Here is a 21,318-nt window from a genome sequence, read left to right on the forward strand (position 1 = left end):
TGTAGGTCAGACAGCAAATAGGAGGTAGAGCTGACTTCTGACCTGACCTTTTCCTGACATATTATGCTACCCCTCTGGATCTAAAGCTCTTGGTTCTGTATTTCTAGTATCATTGTTGCTGTTTTCTTTCATGGCTTTACATTCTGAGTCCTTGATATGAACTTGGGGTGACCCAAGACAAAAAAGTGAGTGGAAACTAGCTTCCTCTCTATTAAAAAAAATCTGCTCAAAGGAAAAGAGCAAATTCACAGCTCAGTTTCAGGGGGCTGAAAGTCAAGTCAATATTTTCTTCTTTTTTTTTTTTCATATGGATAAACTGTCTCCCTCATTTTGAGTTTTTGAACTTGAAATAATGAGAGTCTAATGAATAACAAATATATACTACTTTTTCTTCTTTCAATTCTTATTAGCATTTTGAATAAAAGTCTAGAAATTCCTCTTCATTTTTTTTTCTTTTTTGTCTGATATTTCTTTTGAATAAGGATTGAATGTTACCTACTTTTAAATGCAAAAAAAAAAAAAAAATGTAAAATTGGGAAGACATTGTCTTCTTGCTTTTTGCACAGGCAACATTTTGATTTGTGTGCATATGTATAAGTTTGGTCCCGGGCTGTGCTCACAATCCCCAAGCCCCCTGGCAGAAGGGGACTCCAGGGTCCCCCCATCTCAGGGATGACATGTGGTCAGTATAGTGTCAGGATGGTGAACATCCACTGGCTCTGAAACCATAGAAATGTTCATGAGTATCTGCTGCTGCCTACCTGTGGCCTTCTTGTTAAATGAGAGAAATAAACCCAATTTCTTTTGGTTGTTCTATCATTCCTGCAGCCCAGAAGCAAAGAGCGGGTATGGCTGGTTCAGGAAATTTTATTCAGTCTGGTGGGCAGACAGAGTGTGAAGAGCCAGCCAGGGTCCCAAGATGATGCTGGAGTCATTAGCACGGTTTACATTTTCAACAGTCTTATAAATCACATTATGGTTTTAGGATGTTTTTCCTGGGGAGTTATTTTAATCAGAGGATCAGACATGATCAGGGTTTTTTTTTTTTTTTTTTTTTTTGCTTAAGAACGGTCACTCTGGCTGCTCTGTGAGCAGTGAATTGGAAGTGACAAGACTGGGGGCAGGGAGACCTGTTTGGAGGCTATTGAACTAACCCTGGTGAGAGGTGGCCATGGCAGAGTTGCTGGAGGGAAGGGGGAGAATTCTAGAAATGTTTAGGGATACAAGAGAACAGGGCTTGATGTGGGAGATGAGAGAGAAGGAGGACTTCAGGGTAACTTCAGCATTTCTCGTTTGTGCAGCTGGTTGGTTGGTGGCGCTTTTTGATTGACAAAGGGTATACAGAGGATGGTTTCTTAGTGCTCTTATTGATAGATTTTAATACAATAAAGTCATCTCAAAGTTTCAGATACATCTCTTCATGCTCTTTCTAGGTCTTTCTTTCTTTTAAATTTTTCATGGGTGGGTTTCTCTCATTTAACAAGAAGGCCACAGGGTTTAAGAGTCTCAATTGCTCTGGAAATTGACCTTCCTGCTAGGGAAGAGATGGTGGTATCCTTATGACAATTTTCTTCCAAATTGTGGAACGCTTTGTGATATTTAGTAATCATATTTTTGGTTTTTTGTCTACAGGGAGTGGAATTGCTTTCATAGAATTCATTTTTTTTCTCCTAATGGTTTTTTGTGATACATTTTTCTGTAAGGAGAAATTATAGGACTTAACTTTCTGTGAGTGTGGTAAAGAGGATACATACTTCTTTATCCTCTTTATATAAATGAAAGGCATCTATCCGGTTTTGAATTATTTGGGAAAAAAATTCCCATGGAGGAATGAACTTGAGATAATTAAATTTCTCCAATTCAGAAATTCTGAATTTTTTTTTTTTCTTACTGGGAAAGTGGTTGAGATATGGCTGAATGGAAATTTAAAATATTGAGCATGGTTATGCATCAGAAATCTAACATGTAGTCTAGGTCCATTCCAGAGAGCAAAACAGACTCAATATTTTTGACATTATTAATGAATAGTTTGATGCACTTGTTATGCCTGAAGGGAAACATTATTTTATCACAAATTGCCTGCAGCTCAGAGAGTAAAGGGCTTTTGAAAGAGTTATTTAGAGAGAGGTCAAGCGGGAGTTACTGATTTTTTGTTTTTACAGGGAAGTTTTAGTAAATCATATTAATACTACTACTAATAATAACGGTGTACATTTGCATAGCACTTGGCAGTTTACACTGCTCTTTGGAGTACAGGACCCATTTAGCCCTATGTGAACTAAGCATTTTATAGATGCCGAAAGTATAGATTCAGAAAGTATACCTGAGGTCATCTATTTCCTGGAACGGTAATTTTTCCCAATAATCAGTAATATTCCCCATGCGTTACAATGGGATCCACAATGCAGCTGTGTGGGGAGAAGGTAAGCCTCTTTATTGAGGGTGAGAGGGCATGAGCTGGCTCCTAGGATTGAGTTAGAATTTGCAATATTAAAAGCACAACTCCAGTCACACCTGTAGATGGTAACAAGGTGCTGGACTAAGCATGACAGGTTATTTCTCTCTTTTTTTTTTTCCAGTAAAATTTATTTATTCTTTGTTCTCATGTCTTCCATTAGCATTCTTTGGAAATGCATTAGTTAGTGCCACAGGTTTTAGATAAAAAATAAGGGGAAAATACTAAAGCTGAGAACGTTTTATTAAGGTTTTTTTTTTTTTTTCTTCTGTGAATTAGTAAAAGACTGTCATGTATGATTTTAGCAGAATACCTTGATCCAGCTTGAGGAACTCCAACCAATAATCCTGGGAGGCATAATTTAAGAACCACTAACAGAAGCATTTTGAAAGTGATTGAAATTGACATTCCTTAAAAAGGTAGTTTATTGCCTTCTGAGGAACATTTGTTTAGACCTTTAAATTATTCATATTTGAAGGGAAAGCATTCTACAAGAAATCTTATTTTTGAGATATAGCTGGTAAATATGGAAAACTCAAAATGCCTGCCTGTTCTACTTGTCATCGTTCATCCTCTGACAGCTTACACCAGTCAAGTTACTAAGTCTCTGGCTATTTTTGAGACTCTTTTTCCCCAAGTGTTCCTTAGTAAATCTTAAGATTCTGGGATTTAGCTTAGCAGACAGACTGTGCCACCATGCAGTGTCTTCTTCGGCCCTTCCTGCCCCATTGCAGTGTCTTTTGCTACACCTGATTTAGCCAAAAATGTGCAGTCCTTTAGTGATGAGAATGTAATAATGGAATATTAACATAATTAAAGATACTGCTTTTTCTGATTGAAACAAAAGCTAATAGACTCCCAATTGTCACCTGTCACAGTATACTTTTTTAGAGTTGCCCTTTGAGCTGTGTTATCTGATTTGAACTGTTCAAACTTCCTCTGGCCACACTGGGATTTTTCTCTGGCAATGCCCTGCAGTCCCTTTATTGAATTGGCAGTGCTCCTAATACTTTTCTCTAGCTTTCATTTGACCTTCAGTAGAGGTTAAAATTAACTTCAAGGCGGAACTGGTCCTGGTGATTGGTCGATTGCTTCTCTTTCTTGAGAACTGCACCTATTTCAGAAGACAGATGTTTTTAGTATTAATGGCATCAGCCATCCTTTGCTGGAAGATAAAGAGTCAGACTTTCTATTTGGAATGTAAGCTCCTGAGGGCACTGAGCTTGTTTATTCAACCTTCTATTCCTAGTGCCTAGAACAGTGCCTGGAACACTGTAGAGGAAGATGTGTTGATTGAAGGAATGAAACTTTCCTTTAGGGACTCTCAAGAGATAGCTGGCCTAACTTAGAATAGAAATGTGTGTGCCAAGGACTTGTGGTTTCAAGTTACAGATATTCAAATGGGCATGGACACATTTCCAGGATGTTCTCCCTCTCACATGTACCCAAACAGACCCTCAGGCCTTGTCCTTTCTGTCTGGTCCTAGGGAAAAAGCCCATTGCCTGTGCTTTCTAAAATATTAAATCTCACATTCACAAAGGATCTGGTTTCTGCATGTTTTTCTGTATGTTCCAAGCTCCAGCCATGTGCAAGTGAGATTTGTTCATATCCTCTTCCTTCCAGAGATTGGTTGAAATATTAAACTGTTCATTTCTGTTCTTCACTTCCTTTAAGCCTTAATTGGAGCCACTTCTTCTATTGGATAAACGCCTTCCCTGGTTGGCCTCATTTCTCTCAGGTCCCTTGTTTCACTTTGTGTTTCCTCAGTTGCCAGTAGGCTGTGCTGTGATGCTTTGCATTTATTTGGTTATATCATGTATACATTTATTCTGTGTCCTCTATTAGATACTCTTGTCATTTTTTAAGCTAACATTCATGGAGGTTTATCGTGTGTCAGGTCCTGTGTTTAGGGCTTTGGATCCTAAATTATAACATTAATTTTCACAGCAACTGTTAGCAGTAGGTGCCATTATCCCCATTTTACAGATGAGAAACCTAAGTTTTAGAGGAGATACACACCCAAGGATGTACACCTAAGTAAATGCAGAGCTGGGGTTTGAATCTTTATGCATTTAATTTAAAAGCCTGAATCATTACATTTCACACCCACTTAGAGGAAGGCAGGGTTCATGCCATCTGCTTCCTCCAACCACTACCAGTCTTCAGCAGTATGCCACAGAATGCTCTAAGCTTCTTATGACCTGAAAAGATGTAATTTTAAATGCAATCAATACAAGTCTTCCGAAGAAGTACACACAAGCAAATTCAATTCAACACCACCAAAAACTCCTTCAATTAAGATAAACCAGTATTGATATTTTGGAGTATATCTTTCCTTGTTTTTAATGCAAAGAATTAAGTATATACATTGGAAACACTGAAGGCTAAATGCATTCTGCTAATAAATTTGTCTTTCTTAGAACCAAAGTTGTGTGCTTACTAAGAGCCATTTGTTTTTTTCTTAGTACTGTTTATGCCAATCGAACTTACTGTAATTCTGTAATCTAATTAAATATTACATAAACCAATGAAATATGAGTATAAAAATAGAGTCGTTGCCAATAAATTAGGTTGAATGCTTTAGCAAAATATGATAAAAACACATCTCTAAAACAATTTTTCTAGAATTCAGAGTAGGTGGAATAACTGAAAGATTTGAAAATAAATGTTAAAAGTCACAAAGGATTCAACATTCATATTGCTTCACAAGTGTATTTAAATTTTTGTTTCATGTTAAAGAAATTGAAACTGAAAATAGAGAAGAAGATAGATTATGGATATGATTTATGCAGGAAAGATTATGTGGAATTCTAGCCAGCAAATACTCAAGTCCTCAGTGTTAAAGTTAAAATAAAATGTTTTAGGCAGCAGGTGGTTTTTTTTTTTATGAATCCTCACTTTCACTAGCTTTTGAAATTAAGCAATTAACTTCTGATCCTAAATATGTTAGATAAGAATGCTTCTACTCTATATATCTCAAAAAAGAATAACGTAATTTGCTAAGCAGCTTTTTTCATGTAATACATCATGAACATGTTTTCAAGCCAATAAATATAGATTAAAACATTTTATGGCAATATAACATACATGCAGGAAAGTACGCATATCCGAAGTGTACAGCTCAGTTTATGACCACAAAATGAACACATCCATTTACTGTCCCCCTACTTAGGTCAAGCAACAATATTTCCAGTACCCCCAGAAGCCTCCCATGGCCTCTTCCTCCCCACCAGAGATAATAGCTATTTTGAATCTAACATTATAATGTTTGTTTTTGAACTTTACATAAATGAAATGTCTGTAGTTTTTTATTTTTTTTACTTACTTTACTCAATATTTGTTTGTGAGATTCATCCATGTTTTTCACATGTATTATTTGTTTATTCATTCTCATTGCAGTTTATTTCATATGAAAGAACATACCATAATATTTACTCATTCTGTTGTTTTTGTTATATACTTTTTTTTTTTTTTTTTTTTTTTGGAGACAGGGTCTTGCTCTGTTGCCGAAGCTGGAGTGCAGTGGCGCAATCTCAGCTCACTGCAATCCCACCTCCCAGGTTCAAATGATCCTCCCCCAACTTAGCTGTCTGAGTAGCTGGGACTACAGGTATGCGCAACCATACCTGGCTATTATTTTTGCATTTTTCGTAGAGGTGGGGTTTCACCATATTTCCCAGGCTAGTTTTGGACTTCTGAGCTCAAGTGGTCCACTCGCCCCAGCCTCCCAAAATGCTGGGATTATAGGCATAAGCCATTGCGCTTGGCCCTCCATTCTATTGTTGATGGCCATTGGGGTTGTTTCCAGTTTGGGTCTATTATGAAAAATGTTGCTATGAACATTCTTGTACATGTCTTTTGGCATACGTGTGCAGGTTTCAAAGTTGTTCTTTTGTTTATATGCCTTAGGAATGGAATTGGCAGGTGATAGGATATGTGTGTGTTTAGCTCTAGGGAATACTGTGAAAGTGGTTGCACTAATCTACAATACCATCATCAATTTATGTGAGTTACTGTTGTTCCCTATCTTTGGCAACACTTAGTTTTGTCCGTCTTAATTGATTTTATCTAAACTGGTAGACCTGTTATAGTCTCTTGTGATTTTAATTTGCATTTTCCTGTTGACTTATAAGCATATTTTCATATGTTTATTGACCATTTGGATGTCTTTTGAGTGGGCGTGTTGAAGTATTTGTTTAGTATTTGTCTCTTGCCTACTTTTCCGTAGAACTGTCAGACATTTTCTCATTTATTTGTACGTTATATATTCTAGATGTAAGTTCCTTTGTTGGTTATATGTGTTAGCAATGTCTTCTTCCACTCTGTGGCTTGCCTTTCCTGTTCTCTTAATAGGGTTAATGGAGCTTCCCAATTTTAATGTTGTCCAACTTACCAATCTTTCTCTTTGTTGTTAGTACTTTTTGAGTCTTGTTCAAGAAATCTTCACTTATGCCCAAGGTCATGAAGATATCCTCCTATGTTATCTTTTATCAACTTTATTCTTTTACATTTCACATTTAGATCTACAGTCCACATGGAATTAATTTTCGTGTATGTTGAAAAGTTAGGGTTAAGTTCCGTTTTATGCTACATTAATATCCAGTTGCTCAAGCAGCACTTAACAGAAATACTATCCATTCCCCATTGCCCTGCCATACAACCTGTTTCATAACATAAATTAAATATCCATATATGAATGGGTCCAGCTGTGGACTCCTTATTCTCTTCCACTGATGTATTTCCCTTGAGCTAATAACACATACTTTGATTACTGCAGCTTAGTAGACTGAGGACTACATCTTCTTTTCACCAATTCCTGGAGATTCTTGGTTATTCTTGATCCTTCACATTTCCAAATGAAAAGATTAGAACAGCTTCGAACAGCTTGTCAATGTCCACAAGTACACACAGAGACACACTCAGATTTGCAGATATTTTTTAATGAGATTGTTTTAAGTCTATAGATCAATTGCTTTTACAATCAAATCTCTAAGAGAGTTGATGTCTTTGCAATATTGAATCTACGTCTTTGTACACAGAGTATCTTTCCATTTATTTGGGTTTTCTGTAATTCATTCAAAGTTTTATGTTTTAGTTATATACCTTTAACATAATTCTTTTCAATGGCTATAGAATATTTTTTGGTTAACATAAAAATTTAATCTCCTTGTGTTGTAAACTTATGTTTACAACAATGAAACAAAACAAAAACAATGAACATTCACAAATATTGTAAACAATGAACATTCACAAATATACGTATTTTAGTGCCTTTTTGTCTCCTTGGAATTGACTCCCGAAACTGGAATTTCTGGATCCTGCAGCATGCACCTTCATATTCCCCAGTGAGTTCTATCATTTTAAACCCTCTCCCAGAGTTATAATACGTTCACCCACTCTTGTTGAACCTGGAGAATATCTCACTGTATTTTCCATTTGAATTTTTAAGTTACTATTGACAGTGAACTAGTTTTCATCTGGCCATTTGTAGTTCTTTTGTGAATAGCCTTTTCATGGCTTTTGCTCAGTGTTTTTATATTTTCCTATTAATTAATAATTGCTCTTTCTATACCACACATAACCCCTTGTCACGTGTATTTACAACATATGTCTGTGTGATAAATGAATTAATCAGTATACTTTTGTTACTGGGGTGGACTTTTACAGAAGAGCACAAAAAGAAAACCTTGTTAAGCCTGTTTGAAATGTGATTATTCCCTGAATGTTTATGTCCTCTGCACATTTAGGAATATCATAGCAATAGTGAACTTAGTAGCAGGGACAATCAGCAACTAAATGAAATAGAAGAAAGATAATATAATTGCATGGGAAGAACATAGAAATTAGATCCAGAAAACTGGGTTCTAGACGTGACCTCACTGCTCTTTCCCTCCATGATCTTGATTAAACCATATATTTTCTCTGAGTCTTAATGTCTTCATCTGTATAGTGGGCACACTTATTTATCTTCCAGGTCTAAGATGAAATCGTATATGAAAAGCAATAGTGCAACAGTGAAAGTTATACCATAGAAATTATAATGCCAACAAATATAGTGTAAGTGTAGCAAGTTGAATGAATGCTTTATTTAAATTATTGTCTTTCGAGGTAACCTAATTTATAAAATATTCAGCCTAATGGCCATCATTCTGAGTCTGTGGTTTGTGAGTTCGTACTAATTTGCATGACTCCTTTTAGAAAGAAATGGTTTGTTGTTTGAAAAAATCAAGTTGACATCCTTTGTGACTGTTCAGAGTGTGTTTGTGGTTTATTGGCTTCTAGGGCATTAGGTTTCTGTCTCCCATATTGACAGTCTTTATGAGCTCGTTAGCCACTGTTCTGGTAAAAGCCATTTTGATCTGTGATGAGGGCACTACATTAAAAGAGTATTGAAGTCGGAAATCTATATTTTGGTCCTTTCATTAGAATGTGCCCTTTACAAAAAAGGCAATATGAATTTGCATTGCAAAGGATAGCTTATTTCTTTTTAGAACTCTTGAAACCAGGTAATTTATAATGTCTATGCCATAGCCTTTTATCTTCCTCTGCAAAGAAACTCTCTACTGTGACACCTCATATTGGAAGCCGGTCTTCTGACGCCCAGAATTAATTAACATGCAAATACTTGTCTAGAGACATGGGAACAGTGCTTTTTCAATTAGCATTTAAATGTCACTCTTAATGATGTTAGATTGACTCTTTTAAGGGAAAATTAAAGTAGTATAGTCATCTCTGGATTATTTCCTAGAGCATATTGTTGATATTTTTGAAGATATGGGCTTAGTAGGAGCTTCAGTCTTCTACTGTTCACAGACTGATTGAGTCAGATCCAGGGTTGGACTGGACAGCAAAGCCTGGTTGTGGCCTGCCTTTGCCTCTAGTTTCGTAGCTAGGCCTGCTTATCGTGCCCTGTGCTGCTTCTCAGTAGCAAGTGGATTTATGTAGGAGCGGCACCTGCAGGAACTGTTTGCAACTGGGAAGGGTACCCAGGAGCAAGGAGGGAAGTGTAGAGGGGCTTTGGTAGCAATCATCTCCCAAAAAATGAAGAAGATGAACTTTGGAGTTAGAGATGCATAGGTTCAAATGTTGCCTGTGCCACCTTGAAGCAGTGTGATGTTGAACAAGTTGCTTCCCTTCACTGAGACTCAATTTCTTCATCCATAAAATATAAATAGTAATATTTACCAGTCCGGTTGTTAAGAGGGTTAAAGCTGACAGTGCATATGCAATATGTCTTACGTAAGTCAGAGTAGGCTCTCTGCTGTAACAAAGAACTCCAGATCTCAGTGGTTTAACATAGGTTATGATGTGGTTTGACTGTGTCCCCAGCCATATCTCATCTTGAATTCCCAGGTGTTGTGAGAGGGACCCAGTGGGAAGTAGTTGAATCATGGGGGCAGGACTTTCCTGTGCTGTTCTGGTGGTGCTGAATGAGTCTCACGGGATCTGATGATTACATAAGGGGGAGTTTCCCTGCACAAGCTCTCTTATCTGGTCTGCTGCCGTGTGAGGTGTGCCTTTCACCTTCTGCCATGATTGTGAAGCCTCCCCACCACGTGGAACTGTAAGTCCGTTAAATGTCTTTTGTAGATTGCCCAGTCTCAGATATGTCTTTATCAGCAGTGTGAAACAGACTAATACAGGTTATTTCCTGCTGGAAGAAAGGAGGGCTTTGCTCCATGCAGACATTCAGGGACCCAGACATCTTTCATCTAGTGGCCTTGTCATTTTCTAAGGCCTTGGAATTCTCATTGAATCATCTGTCTCTGACTGGCAGGAGAGGGGAGAGAGTGAGCATGGATTGTGCAGGAGGCCAGGCTGGAGGTAGGGCACATTGCTTCCACTCAGATTGCGTTGGCTAGAACTCATAGCCATACCTACTTTGTGAGTTGTTTGTTTGTTTGTTTGTTTGTTTGTTTTTTTGAGACAGGGTCTTGCTCTGTTGCCCAGGCTCTAATGCAGTGGTGTGATCAGGCTTGACCACCTGGGCTCAATTGATCCTCCTGCCTCAGCCTCCCAAGTAGCTGGGACTGCAGGTGTGCACCACTACACCTGGCTAATTTTTGCATTTTTTGTAGCGATGGGGTTTCACTTTGTTGCCCAGGCTGGTCTTGAACTCCTGGGCTCAGCCTCCTGAAGTGCTAGGATTACAGGCGTGAGCCACTATGCCTGGCCGCCGTAGCTACTTTCAAGTGAACCTGGGAAATTTGTGCTTAAGCGAAAACCAAAATGGATTTAATAAACACGTAGTCCATCACTATGTAGTCCACCACAAACATACAGTAATACTTGTTGAATAAATAAAAGGAAGAAAAAATGAAATGAATTTTCTGCTTCATAGATTCCTAGAGTATTAGAGCTGATGGGGGCCTTGGAAGTGATAGAGGTTTTACCCCTTCTTTTATGGATGAGGAGCCTGAGGGCCTGAGGAATTTAGTGGCCAATGCAAGATCATCCAGCTGTTTAGTGGCAGGACCGGAACTTGAACCCACTTTCCCCAAATGCTGCTATTTATTCTGCATTTAAATGTCATTGTTTTCTGCCATAGGGTTGCCCTTGCCTTTTGGAATGTGAAGATGGGTTAGGAGGTGGGAGGGGGATTAAGGATGTTCTTCTGATCATTATAGGTAGACGTCAGTTTTCTTTGGGGAAGGAGAAGTTTGGTATTTTAGGGTAGTAGGATAGATATACCCTCAGGGCTGGAGGCTCTACAGCTTCTCAGTAATTTGTACTGAGAGTGAAAATTAATCTTGACTCACTCACTCGTGTGTTTAAATAGTTTTTCTTTAGTCTCATTCTATGTGTAACAGATGATCCAAGGTTATATGGATGCAATGATGAGTAAGACTGGGATGTTCACAGCCTAAGGAAGGTGTCAAATATTTACACAATAATGACTAAATGAAATGAGGAGCAAGGAAGCAACAAGGTGGAAGGGACCAGCTACTAGAGTGGGGAGGGAAAGCTTCATGGAGGCAGGGTCTTGAAGAATGAATCACAGTTTGTTGGGAATTTGATCTGTCCTGAAATACAGACACTTGTGTTTGTGTAGTTGGTGTAAATAACCTTGGCTAGTTGTGGATGTGCATTGAGAAAAATGAAAGAAATAAACTGACAAAAACCCAAAATGATGATCAGTGCTCCTGTGAGCATTTGTTGTCCACATTTACCATTCATCTATGATTTTGTCAAGTTTTTATCAGTAAATAATTAATAAAATAACCTTCCGGATACAGCTCAAACATCAACAAGCAGTATTTTATCACATGCCAGCAAGTTTTAGACCCAATGTGCCCAATAGTTTTTGGTTGGGTACATGCCCTTAGAATTTGTAGGGGCAGGGGTAAGATGCATGAAATAACAGTAAACTAAGTACCAGTATGAAGAGGAGGGCACACACCTGTGTAGAGGATGTGCAAACACGTATATAGGTTTGGATTAGGAGTCCTGGTTTTCAGAAAGGTTTCTGTGAGATGTACTATTTAGAGCTGAGTTTTGTAGGGTTGATGGACATGCTTAGGAGTTGGCATCTCAAGTATAGTTACTAAATAGTGGTGAAAGAGCATGGGTTACTCTATAGTCTGGCAAAGAGGATTTTTGGAGAAGGGGGATTGAATGAAAGTTTTATAGTTAGTAAGTGGCAGAGCTTGGCTTAGTACCCTGGGCTTGTCTGACTTCTGTCTTTCTTCCATAGCACCATAGTGCCTTGCTGAGAATGTGGGTAGGAGTCAGAATCCTATGATGCTTTTCGTTTGGAGATTAGAGTCAGGGTTGCCAGGGGTCGATTATGAAACAGGTGATGTTCACTTTCAGCATCATTAGCTCCTCTTTGGTGTGTCTCTTCTCTCCTTGGCATTCATTTTCTCACACCCTTCCCAACTGATTCACAGTAGGGTTTCAGAGGACTCCAGGAAGTATTTCTATTATTTTAAAATATACATTTTAAATTCTAAAAGTATCCTTATAGTAACAATTCAAGTTGTACAAAAAAGAGATGAAATGCAAAGTAATTTTCTCTTTCTGTAAAACCTTTAATCCTCATCTTTAAAGAAGTATCTTTTCAGAAATTTTATATGGACATTCAAGCACACACAATATATCTGCTTTTATCTGAGAGAACTCATTTAATATATGTATTTTCTGTAATTTGATATATTTAATTAATGTATGGAACAGTCTTTCATACGATTATATAGTTCTACCTTATTTTATTTTAATCACCAGAATAGTGGTCCACTGTACTGCTTTTCCGTGATTCTTATTGAACAGTATTTAAATTTATTTTCTTAATGTCTGCATTTATTATACACTGTGCTGCAGAGAACATCCTTATCGTGATCTGCACACTTGTAAAGGGGTTATTTGTAGGGGACTTGCAATGGAATTTCTAGGTTGAAGAGTGTGTGTGTTTAACATTTTGATAGATATTGGGGAATTGTCCTCCAGAAAAGCAGTACCATTTTCATTCTATCCACAGGGTATGTGAATGCCTGTTTCCTAAGCCTTTTTCTTTTTAAATAGGACTTGAGACCAGAGAAGAAGAGACAAAGAGCAGAGTGGGTACTAAAAATAAGTGGTGGCCAAGAGAAACAAAAACATAGGTTCACACAAAAACTTGTATATAGCAGCATTATTTATAGCAGCCAAGCAGTGGAAACAGCCCACTGTTCATCAAGTACTGAATGGAGTGTTATTCAGCAATAAAGACTACAATGTGGATAACCTTTGAAAGCATGCTGCTAAGTGAAATAAGTCAGTCATAAGATACCACGCATACTTATGTGAAATATCCATATAGGCAAATCCATAGAGACAGAAAGAAGATAGTGGTTGCTTAGAGCTGGAGGTGGGGAGGATTTGGGAAATGACTCCTGATACGTAAAGGGTTTCTTTCTGGAGTGATGGGAGTGTTCTAAAATTAGATTGTGGTGATGGTTGCACAACTCTGAATATATTAAAAACCACTGAATTGCATACTTTAAATGGGTGAATTTTACAATATGTGAATTTTATGTCATTAAAACTATTTTAAAAAATAAGTGGTGGCAGAATGCATGGTATGGGATGGAAAGGATGAAGAGATGGTCATTCTCATGAGCCTGTGGTTCAGGCAGGAAGACAGTGCCATAGCCAGCAAGGCAGGGAAGGTGGGGGAATGTGCTCTGCCAGGCTTTGCTGAGCCAGGTACTCAGGTGGCTGATGACAATCAGCAATAGGAGTGGATGGTGGAGGTTTTTCCCCTAACAGAATAGAGACAAGAGGCAGTTGATGCCATGCCCTAGACAGGGTCAGAACTGAGGTTAGTACACTGAATTTCTGACTTGTTGTTCTTGTTCAGTCCTTCAAATACACAGAAGATACTGTTCTCCTGGAAGGCAGTAATAGTTTCCTTTGCTGACCTAGAAATGCCTGCTGTGCTCCAGCATTTGGAAAAGGAAGGTCAGAGAGAGGAAGCTGAGCTCAGCTGCTGAGTCAAGGAAAAGAGAAGGAAGACCTCGGGGTCACCAACGAAGATGAGGCCCTCATTTGTGAATAAGTGTAGTCAGTTTTAAATTTAGCAATTAAGCTCTTTCTACATAGTGGAAGTGACTGTTCTTTTGGAATGTGTTTGCTAGTAAATATCATAAGAATGTTTAAGAGGAAGTTATGATTTTAAGTGACCTCTGAGTTGTGCTGATGGATAAAATTTAGCTCAATGGAACGAGGGTTAATCTCACAGTATACCCTGAAAATTAAAGGGAAATCAACACACTTTTTGACCAAAGCCCGTTTTTCCTGGTGCTTGCAGCTTTTTGAACTTGCTCCTTGCTTCTGATTCCCCATCATCGTGGCTCCGTAGCATACACTAAATCAAACCATGACCTCCAAATCTTCTTAGTTATTTTCAGGTCCAATGTTTTCAGCTTCAGAAAGAACAGAGGTCTCCATGGTTCCGTTTTGAAGATTTTTAGGTGGCTACTGCTCAGTTTGGTATAGAAGCCCAAGACAGTCCATGTGTGGTTCAGTATTGACCTAATAGCAGAATAATTTTGGACCAAACAGAAGTCCTTTTCTTTGTTATTGTGTTTGATTAACTATCCTGGATATGCTTTATTCTCTAAAAACTTCATTTTAGAAAATACCATGGTTATCAAACAACTAGTCTTTGTGCTTGACTAGGACATAAACAGGAATCTCACCCACTTTTAAAACTTTCCAAGAAATAACTTTTCGTCTGATTTTATTTTGAATTGCTAAAAAACTTTTAGCAGGGAGAGAAAATTTGGTTGATGATTCAGAGCGCGAGGGAAAGGAAGCGAGGGATTCTGGCACATGCGCACGAGTTGAATGACAACTGGTGGATATTTTTATATTTATTGCTATTCTTAGCCTAAGGCCTGGAGCTGAGTAGGGAGTAACTAAGCCTAGCTATACTTATTAGACTTAGAGATTTTACTTTGTTCATGTCAATGTCAAGGCCTTTGGGAAAACTTTGATATGCTTAGCTGATTTCTTGAAATACAGTCTTTCTGTCATGTAATTTCCTCACATTTGGTACATGAAGAATAAAACGTTGACAGGTTAAACTGCAAGACAATTTCAGTTGCTGTTTATTTTTGTCTATTAGCCAAATTTAACCCACTATTCATAGCCACACAGGGTTTTTTTCTTTTGTTGGTGGTTTTTTTTTTTCTTTTTGGTTTTGAATTCTTTCTCCTAAATACATTTTAAAGGTAATTAGTTATGGCCTGTATTAGAATTTCTTTTTGTGTTCTCGTGTTAGGATTCTCTAAGTAGCAATGAATTCACAGGAGAACTCAACAGTGTAAGAAAGAGCAAGGTGTTTCCACCACTTACTGAGTTGGGGTATAAGCTTTTATCCTTTGCCAGCCCCTGTAGAAATTGTGACTGTGAACTGCCATGACTTAACTTGAAAACACAGCCTGTTCTCTTGTCAGTGGAGCCAAAATGTTATGCCTGAACAACGATTATAGGTTAGCATAGACAAGTGAATACGAGTCTTATTTTGTTGGATTCTGATACTACACACACTTAGGTTCAGCTAAATATCAAAATTGCCACAGCCAAGATATAGTCATTGATGAGGACTTTAATTCTATCCAATGTCTGATCAATGTTTCATTCCATAGAAACATAGATGTTTCAATCCAGAAAAGCCTTTCTGTTTTTTAAACCACAGATTGAGGAGGCAATGAGATGGAAATACTACTCCAAACTTAGTTCTAACTACCTAGAAAAATTTTTTATTGAAGTGGAATTGACTAAAACCTTGGGCGGGAGTAAACATGATAGTATTGTTTGGCAACTTCAAAAGAAAGAAAAGTTGGGCATAACCAAATGGTAGTGGTGATTTTAGGGAAATATATTTCAAAGGAAAAATAACAGGGATTTTTCAACATATAGAGACTTGAAAAGACCATAAAAAATAAAAACAAGAAAGGGAAATAGAGAAATAAAAAGAAAGGAAAATTTCTGAAGCAAAATCATCTTTTGAGGGAATGAGGAAAAAGAGAGACCTTTTTTTTTTTTTTTTTGAAACAGAGTCTCGCTCTGTCACCCAGGCTGGAGTGCAGTGGTGCAATCTCGGCTCACTGCAACCTCCAACTCCTGGGTTTAAGCGATTCTCCTGCCTCAGCCTCTGGAGGAGCTGAGACTACAGGTGCCCACCACCATGCCTGGCTACTTTTTGTATTTTTTGGTAGAGAGAGTTTCACCATGTTGGCCAGGCTGGTCTTGAACTCCTAACCTCAGGTGATCTGCCTGCCTCAGCCTCCCAAAGTGCTGGGATTACAGGCATGAGCCATCGTGCCTGGCCCAGGAACCATTTTAAGAACAAGGAATTTTTGATGGGCTTGGATATTAAGAGAACATGTATAGAAGATTGAAAGACAAGCACATGAAAGGAACAAATTCAGAAGAGTGGTGTAAACCGGTAAGAAAATATCTGCAAAGCACAAGTTCAGACTGAACTGAAGCTGAAGAGAATGTTAAAGACAACAAGAAAGCGCTCTTTAAAGCTATGCTCAAAACAAGAAAAACAAGTAAAGGCTAAGCTCATTGCTTGGGGCAGATAGAATAATGTTAAAATATGACGAAAAACAGACCTACTCAACTATTTGGCTTCTCTCTTTCTCTATTAAAGACGATGATGTTCAAACTGGAATGTGTAACATAAACATAGTTAAGGATAAATTGAAGCATGCAAGATAGATAATGACAATAATAGTTGTGACTACAATTTCTTGAGGTTCTATTCAGGACTGAGTAGTGTAAAAGAGAATTTAGTTGCTTTTTAAAGTACTTACTGGCAGGTGTGCACAATAGGTATTACTGTTATCAATCCCATTTACAGATGAGAAAACCGAGGCACAGGAAGATTTAATGACAAACCTGAAGTTACACAGTCGGTAAGTGATGGGCTGGAATTCAGATCCAGGTCTGACTAACTTCACAGCCTGGCTCTTTTCACTGAACTCCCTGACTCCCATACCTGTCACATCTGGTATTTTCAACAGGATTGCATTTTTTTGGTTTAAATTATAGCATAAGGCACATAAACAAACACATATCAGTAGATGTTATTGAAGAGCCCCTGTGTGTAATTGCTATGAAACAAGGAAAATGGAATATCAAAATGATAAACAACACATAAAGACTTTCTTGATTACTGTTTTTTTTTTTTTTTGAGACGGAGTCTCCTCCTTCTGTTGCCCAGGCTGGAGTGCAGTGGTGTGATCTTGGCTCACTGCAACCCCTGCCTCTCATGTTCAAGTGATTCTCATGTCTCAGCCTCCCACATAGCTGGGATTACAGGCACATGCCACCATGCCCAGCAATTTTTTTTTTTGTATTTTTAGTAGAGACAGGGTTTTGCTATGTTGGCCAGGCTGGTCTCGAACTCCTGACTTGAAGTAACCCACCCGCCTCAGCCTCCCAAAGTGCTGGGATTACAAGTGTGAGCCACCGTGCCCAGCCTCTTGATTACTTTTTTTTAAAGGTTCTTTTTGAACCATCTAAAGCAAAGCCATCAAAGAGACTGCTGGGATCGTGTCAGAATGATTCAGAAGCCAACCTGAGGGGACCCCCTCAGAGGGCAAAGATGAGACAGTTTGAGCATCAAAAGGATAGAAATATATAAAAATATATAAAAGTCCATGAGTTTATGACAAAATTCTAAAGACACAAGACAATAAAACAAACAAAAAAATCTCTCATTTGTCACTTCTGAGATTGTTAGGGCACCAAGTCATTGTTCTGAAAGTAGATTTAAAAAGGAGATCTCACATCCACCCCTGCTTTCCTATTTACTTTATAGAGAATTACAGCTAGTAAGTGCAGAAGGGTGCTAGAAAAGTTTTAAAAACCTACAGTTTTGTAGCATCTAATGAAATAATGGAGCTAAGCAACAACCATTAATGAATGATAAAATCATCAAGTAAAATTGGTGCTATCTAACAGAGAATCAGGCTGATAACACTTGAGCCCACTGATCAGTCTCCATATCACTAAAAGTGGAACAGCTGAACATTAGTTATGCTCCTCCAATGTGATCTGATAGAAAAGTAACAGCACCACCTGTGAAACAGTCTTACCCACATCCCTTCCCTCAACGAGGCTGAAACAGAAGTTCATTAAACATCCACATCTAACTCTTAACACCAGGTTATAGGAAATACGGGAGACAGAGGAACATGCTAAACACCACTACAAGGGTACAGATCAGCCAATGCCTGAATGTAGGAAGTTCTACAAAACAAGTGACCTATTTTTTTTTTCAGTGTATAAATGCTATGAGAAAAAAGTGGAGATGGGGAAGCGTTAAGTTAAAAGACTTAAGGGACCTGTAAACCAATTGCAGATACGAATTTTGTTTGGAACTCGATTTGAACAACTAACTAAAAAAATGCCTTTTTTTAAAACATGCAAAAATGGAACATATTCTGTTTATTACATATTACTAAGGAATTATTGGTAATTTTATTGAGTTGGTGGTATTGTGAGTTTTAAAAGCCCTTATCTATTTAGAAGCACTTATTAATGAATTTACACGAGGCCTAAGACTTTCTTTAAAAAATACTCCTTCAAAAGAAAAAAGGTATGTGTATAGGGAAATAGGTGAAATCAGAATGGTAAAATGTAGTACTTGTTGAAGCTTGGTGATAGATTTTTGGGGGTTCTTTACGCTTTCCTTTCTACTTTGTTATGTATGGAAAATTCACATAATAAAAACAGTGAAGTATTCTATTTGAGAGGCAGAATTTTGGCAGAAGGCCTGGGTTATAACCCAATTTGTATAGCCTGGGGAGAGTCACTGCTACTCCCTCCTTTTTTGCCTCTTTCCTTTTTACTTTCCTTCTATTTCTTAAGAAATCATTTGCTGGGCCACATTTTCCCCCAGGGACTGTCCTGGTACCACCAGCCTTCCAAGGTATAGGTATAAGTATTATTATTATTATTATTATTATTATTTTACAGATGAGGAAATCAAAGCAGAGAAGGGACTAAGTTTCTCACCCACAAATCCAAGTCTGCCTGTGTCCAAAATCTGAGCTCTTTTGTTTTATTTTTTGCTGGCTCCCAGGAGTAGACCTTTGATTTTATAGTTTTTAAGTTTCTTTTATTTTTAATTTGGTTTATGGATACATTTTAAACAATGAGTAAATAAAGATAGATCAAGTGGAGTAGCATTTGTGTTTTTTGCATATGAGAAAGATGCAAGGTATGGTTGTTATTGTAACAATTACAGAGACTTCATCAAAGGCAAGCAGTGATAAAAGTAAAATGAGTGGCAACTTTCTTCATATTCAGAAAAGAGTAAAAGCCTATACATTGTAACTTTAAGCCATAAAATAAGATTTATGCTTGTTCTTCAAAAGTATATATGATCATCTTTTTTATTAGAAGTAGAAGCCTGAAAAAATGGCTAATTTCATTTTTCATGTGTTTGTAAAATACTTTTAGGACTATCACAAGAAATTCCCTAAAAATGTCAAAGCAAATGAACAAGTGAAATCCTGCACACCCCTTGTGCACTGTTTTCTTTACTTACTGAAAAAATTACATTGGCTTTTGTAAAACACGGGTGTGCTCGTGGGCATGGGCAGACGTGTCGCTGTCATCTGTCATGTGTCATGCTCTGGATGTCAGAACCAGACATCAGTCAGGGAAGAGAGCGAGTAGCAAACCACCCCGCCGAACTCTTGCTGCAGGGTGCATGGGGTTCACATCCTCTGCTCAGATTTAGTGTGACTCTCCAAAACACCTGCAGTGCGGTACTTCATGGCTGGTCCCACATAACAATTTATGCCCTAGAGATGTCTGACTAGATCTTAGGAAATTATACTAACGGTTCTGACATTGTTTCCTTCAAGAATCAAGGCACTAAATATAGTCAAGCTGAATGACAAAATTTTACTCACACTCAGGGCATGTCAGTGAGGGCATCAAAAAGGAAGAATAATAAATATTGCTGGTATTTACTAAGTTTTATGGCATGACAGGCACTGCACTAAGTCTTTTGAATATCCAATCATGTTTAACTCTCGATGTCCCATTTTATAGCTGAGGTGGCCGCAGCACAGAGAGGTTAAGTGAGTTGCCCAAGGTTGCACAGTTAATAAGTGGCAGAGCTGGGCTCTAAACCCAGGCCGTCTGACCCCTGAGCCTTTGCTCTTCTAACCATTGTGCAGTCTCCAAGCACCAGCAGAATGAAGTGAGAACCTGCTAATCCACAGCTGCCATGGTTTGGCCCTCTGTGCACTTTCAGAGCACCTTAAAACCCTTTGTTCTGTGTCAGAGCTGTTTTTCAGCTTTGCAGATGTCTGAAGTCAAGCAGAAGAGATGGAGAGGTTGATAAAGCACACGTGGCAAATCTCTGGCCGAGTTGATATTAGAACACAGAGTCCCAGAGTGATTTACTGTCCGGGGGAAAGCCAGTTGGCCTGGCTACCTTGCAAGATGGTTAAAGGACATAAGAATGGATATTCATTCAAGACTGTCAGAAAGAAAGTAGGTCAGAAATGAAACAAAAACAAATGTCAAAGAAACACCACTTTGGTATAAATAAAAAGTCGATTCTTCTTAATAAAGAGCTGTCTATTCTTTATTAGTTTATTAGAAAAGTACAGAGCCTGCTTACTTTGAGAATCTAAAACCTCTTCAGGCACAACTCATTATTAATTTGATGTACTTTCCTGAAAAGAATGATATTTTGACAAATACAGTTTCTGGCTTCAGTCACATATAGAAACGTTGGAATAAGTACAATGTTGTGTTTTGCTTTTTTTTTTTTTTAATAGGAACTATATTTGATAATGCATATACTCCAAACACCTCTAAAAATAATTTTCAATTGGCAAACTAGTTTTTGGTGTATTTTCCTAGTCTGGGAGAGGAAGTTTTATCATTTAATTTGATAAACTTAGTACCTTTGAGAGGAAGGAGGAGAAAATTTTACCATCTTATGTGGTTGAAATATGCTTTAGTATTTACATAATTGAAAATGATTCAAACTGATTTCCTCTGACGAACATCCGAAATGAAAATAAAAATTGTGTCTACTCCAAAGGGTAGTGGCTTGAGTCACCCACTGGTATGTGTGATCTATGAGTCACCTGCTGGTATGCATCTTCCCTATCCCCTGACCTATGGGTTAGAAGTCAAAGATGCTCCGCTGGGGCTTCCTTTGTAGCTTCTTTTCCCCTTCAGTATTCAACCATAGCTGCTGCTGGCAGCTCCTGGCAGAACAGGAATGGGAGACCAAGGAGAGGATATGTGGAAGCTGAGTGATTTATTTATAGGGGACTTTTGGCAAATGAAAGAAAAAAGATGTGAAGTCTTAGCAGTTCCAGCATGTTCATCA

The 21,318-nt window shown here is 38.0% G+C and overlaps 1 protein-coding gene across 17 annotated transcripts in view; it reads left to right on the top strand.

The window, feature by feature from the left end:
- CRADD (CASP2 and RIPK1 domain containing adaptor with death domain) overlaps positions 1 to 21,318 on the top strand; it is a 188,131-nt gene that overhangs the window by 92,420 nt on the left and 74,393 nt on the right. For 5 of the 17 annotated variants that reach the window (XR_001892876.3, XM_021922768.2, XM_017946111.3 and 2 more), the window contains exon 3: positions 16,810 to 16,864. The exons of the other annotated variants lie outside the window; for them this stretch is intronic. Coding sequence is in view for 4 of the 5 variants with exons in the window: in XM_021922768.2 (XP_021778460.1) it covers positions 16,810 to 16,864 (55 nt within the window). In the remaining variant the exon portion in view is untranslated. The remainder of the gene's footprint in view (positions 1 to 16,809; positions 16,865 to 21,318) is intronic. 17 annotated transcript variants of the gene reach the window in all.

This window comes from Papio anubis, chromosome 9, assembly GCF_008728515.1.
Source record: "Papio anubis isolate 15944 chromosome 9, Panubis1.0, whole genome shotgun sequence".
Taxonomy (NCBI): Eukaryota; Metazoa; Chordata; class Mammalia; order Primates; family Cercopithecidae; genus Papio; species Papio anubis.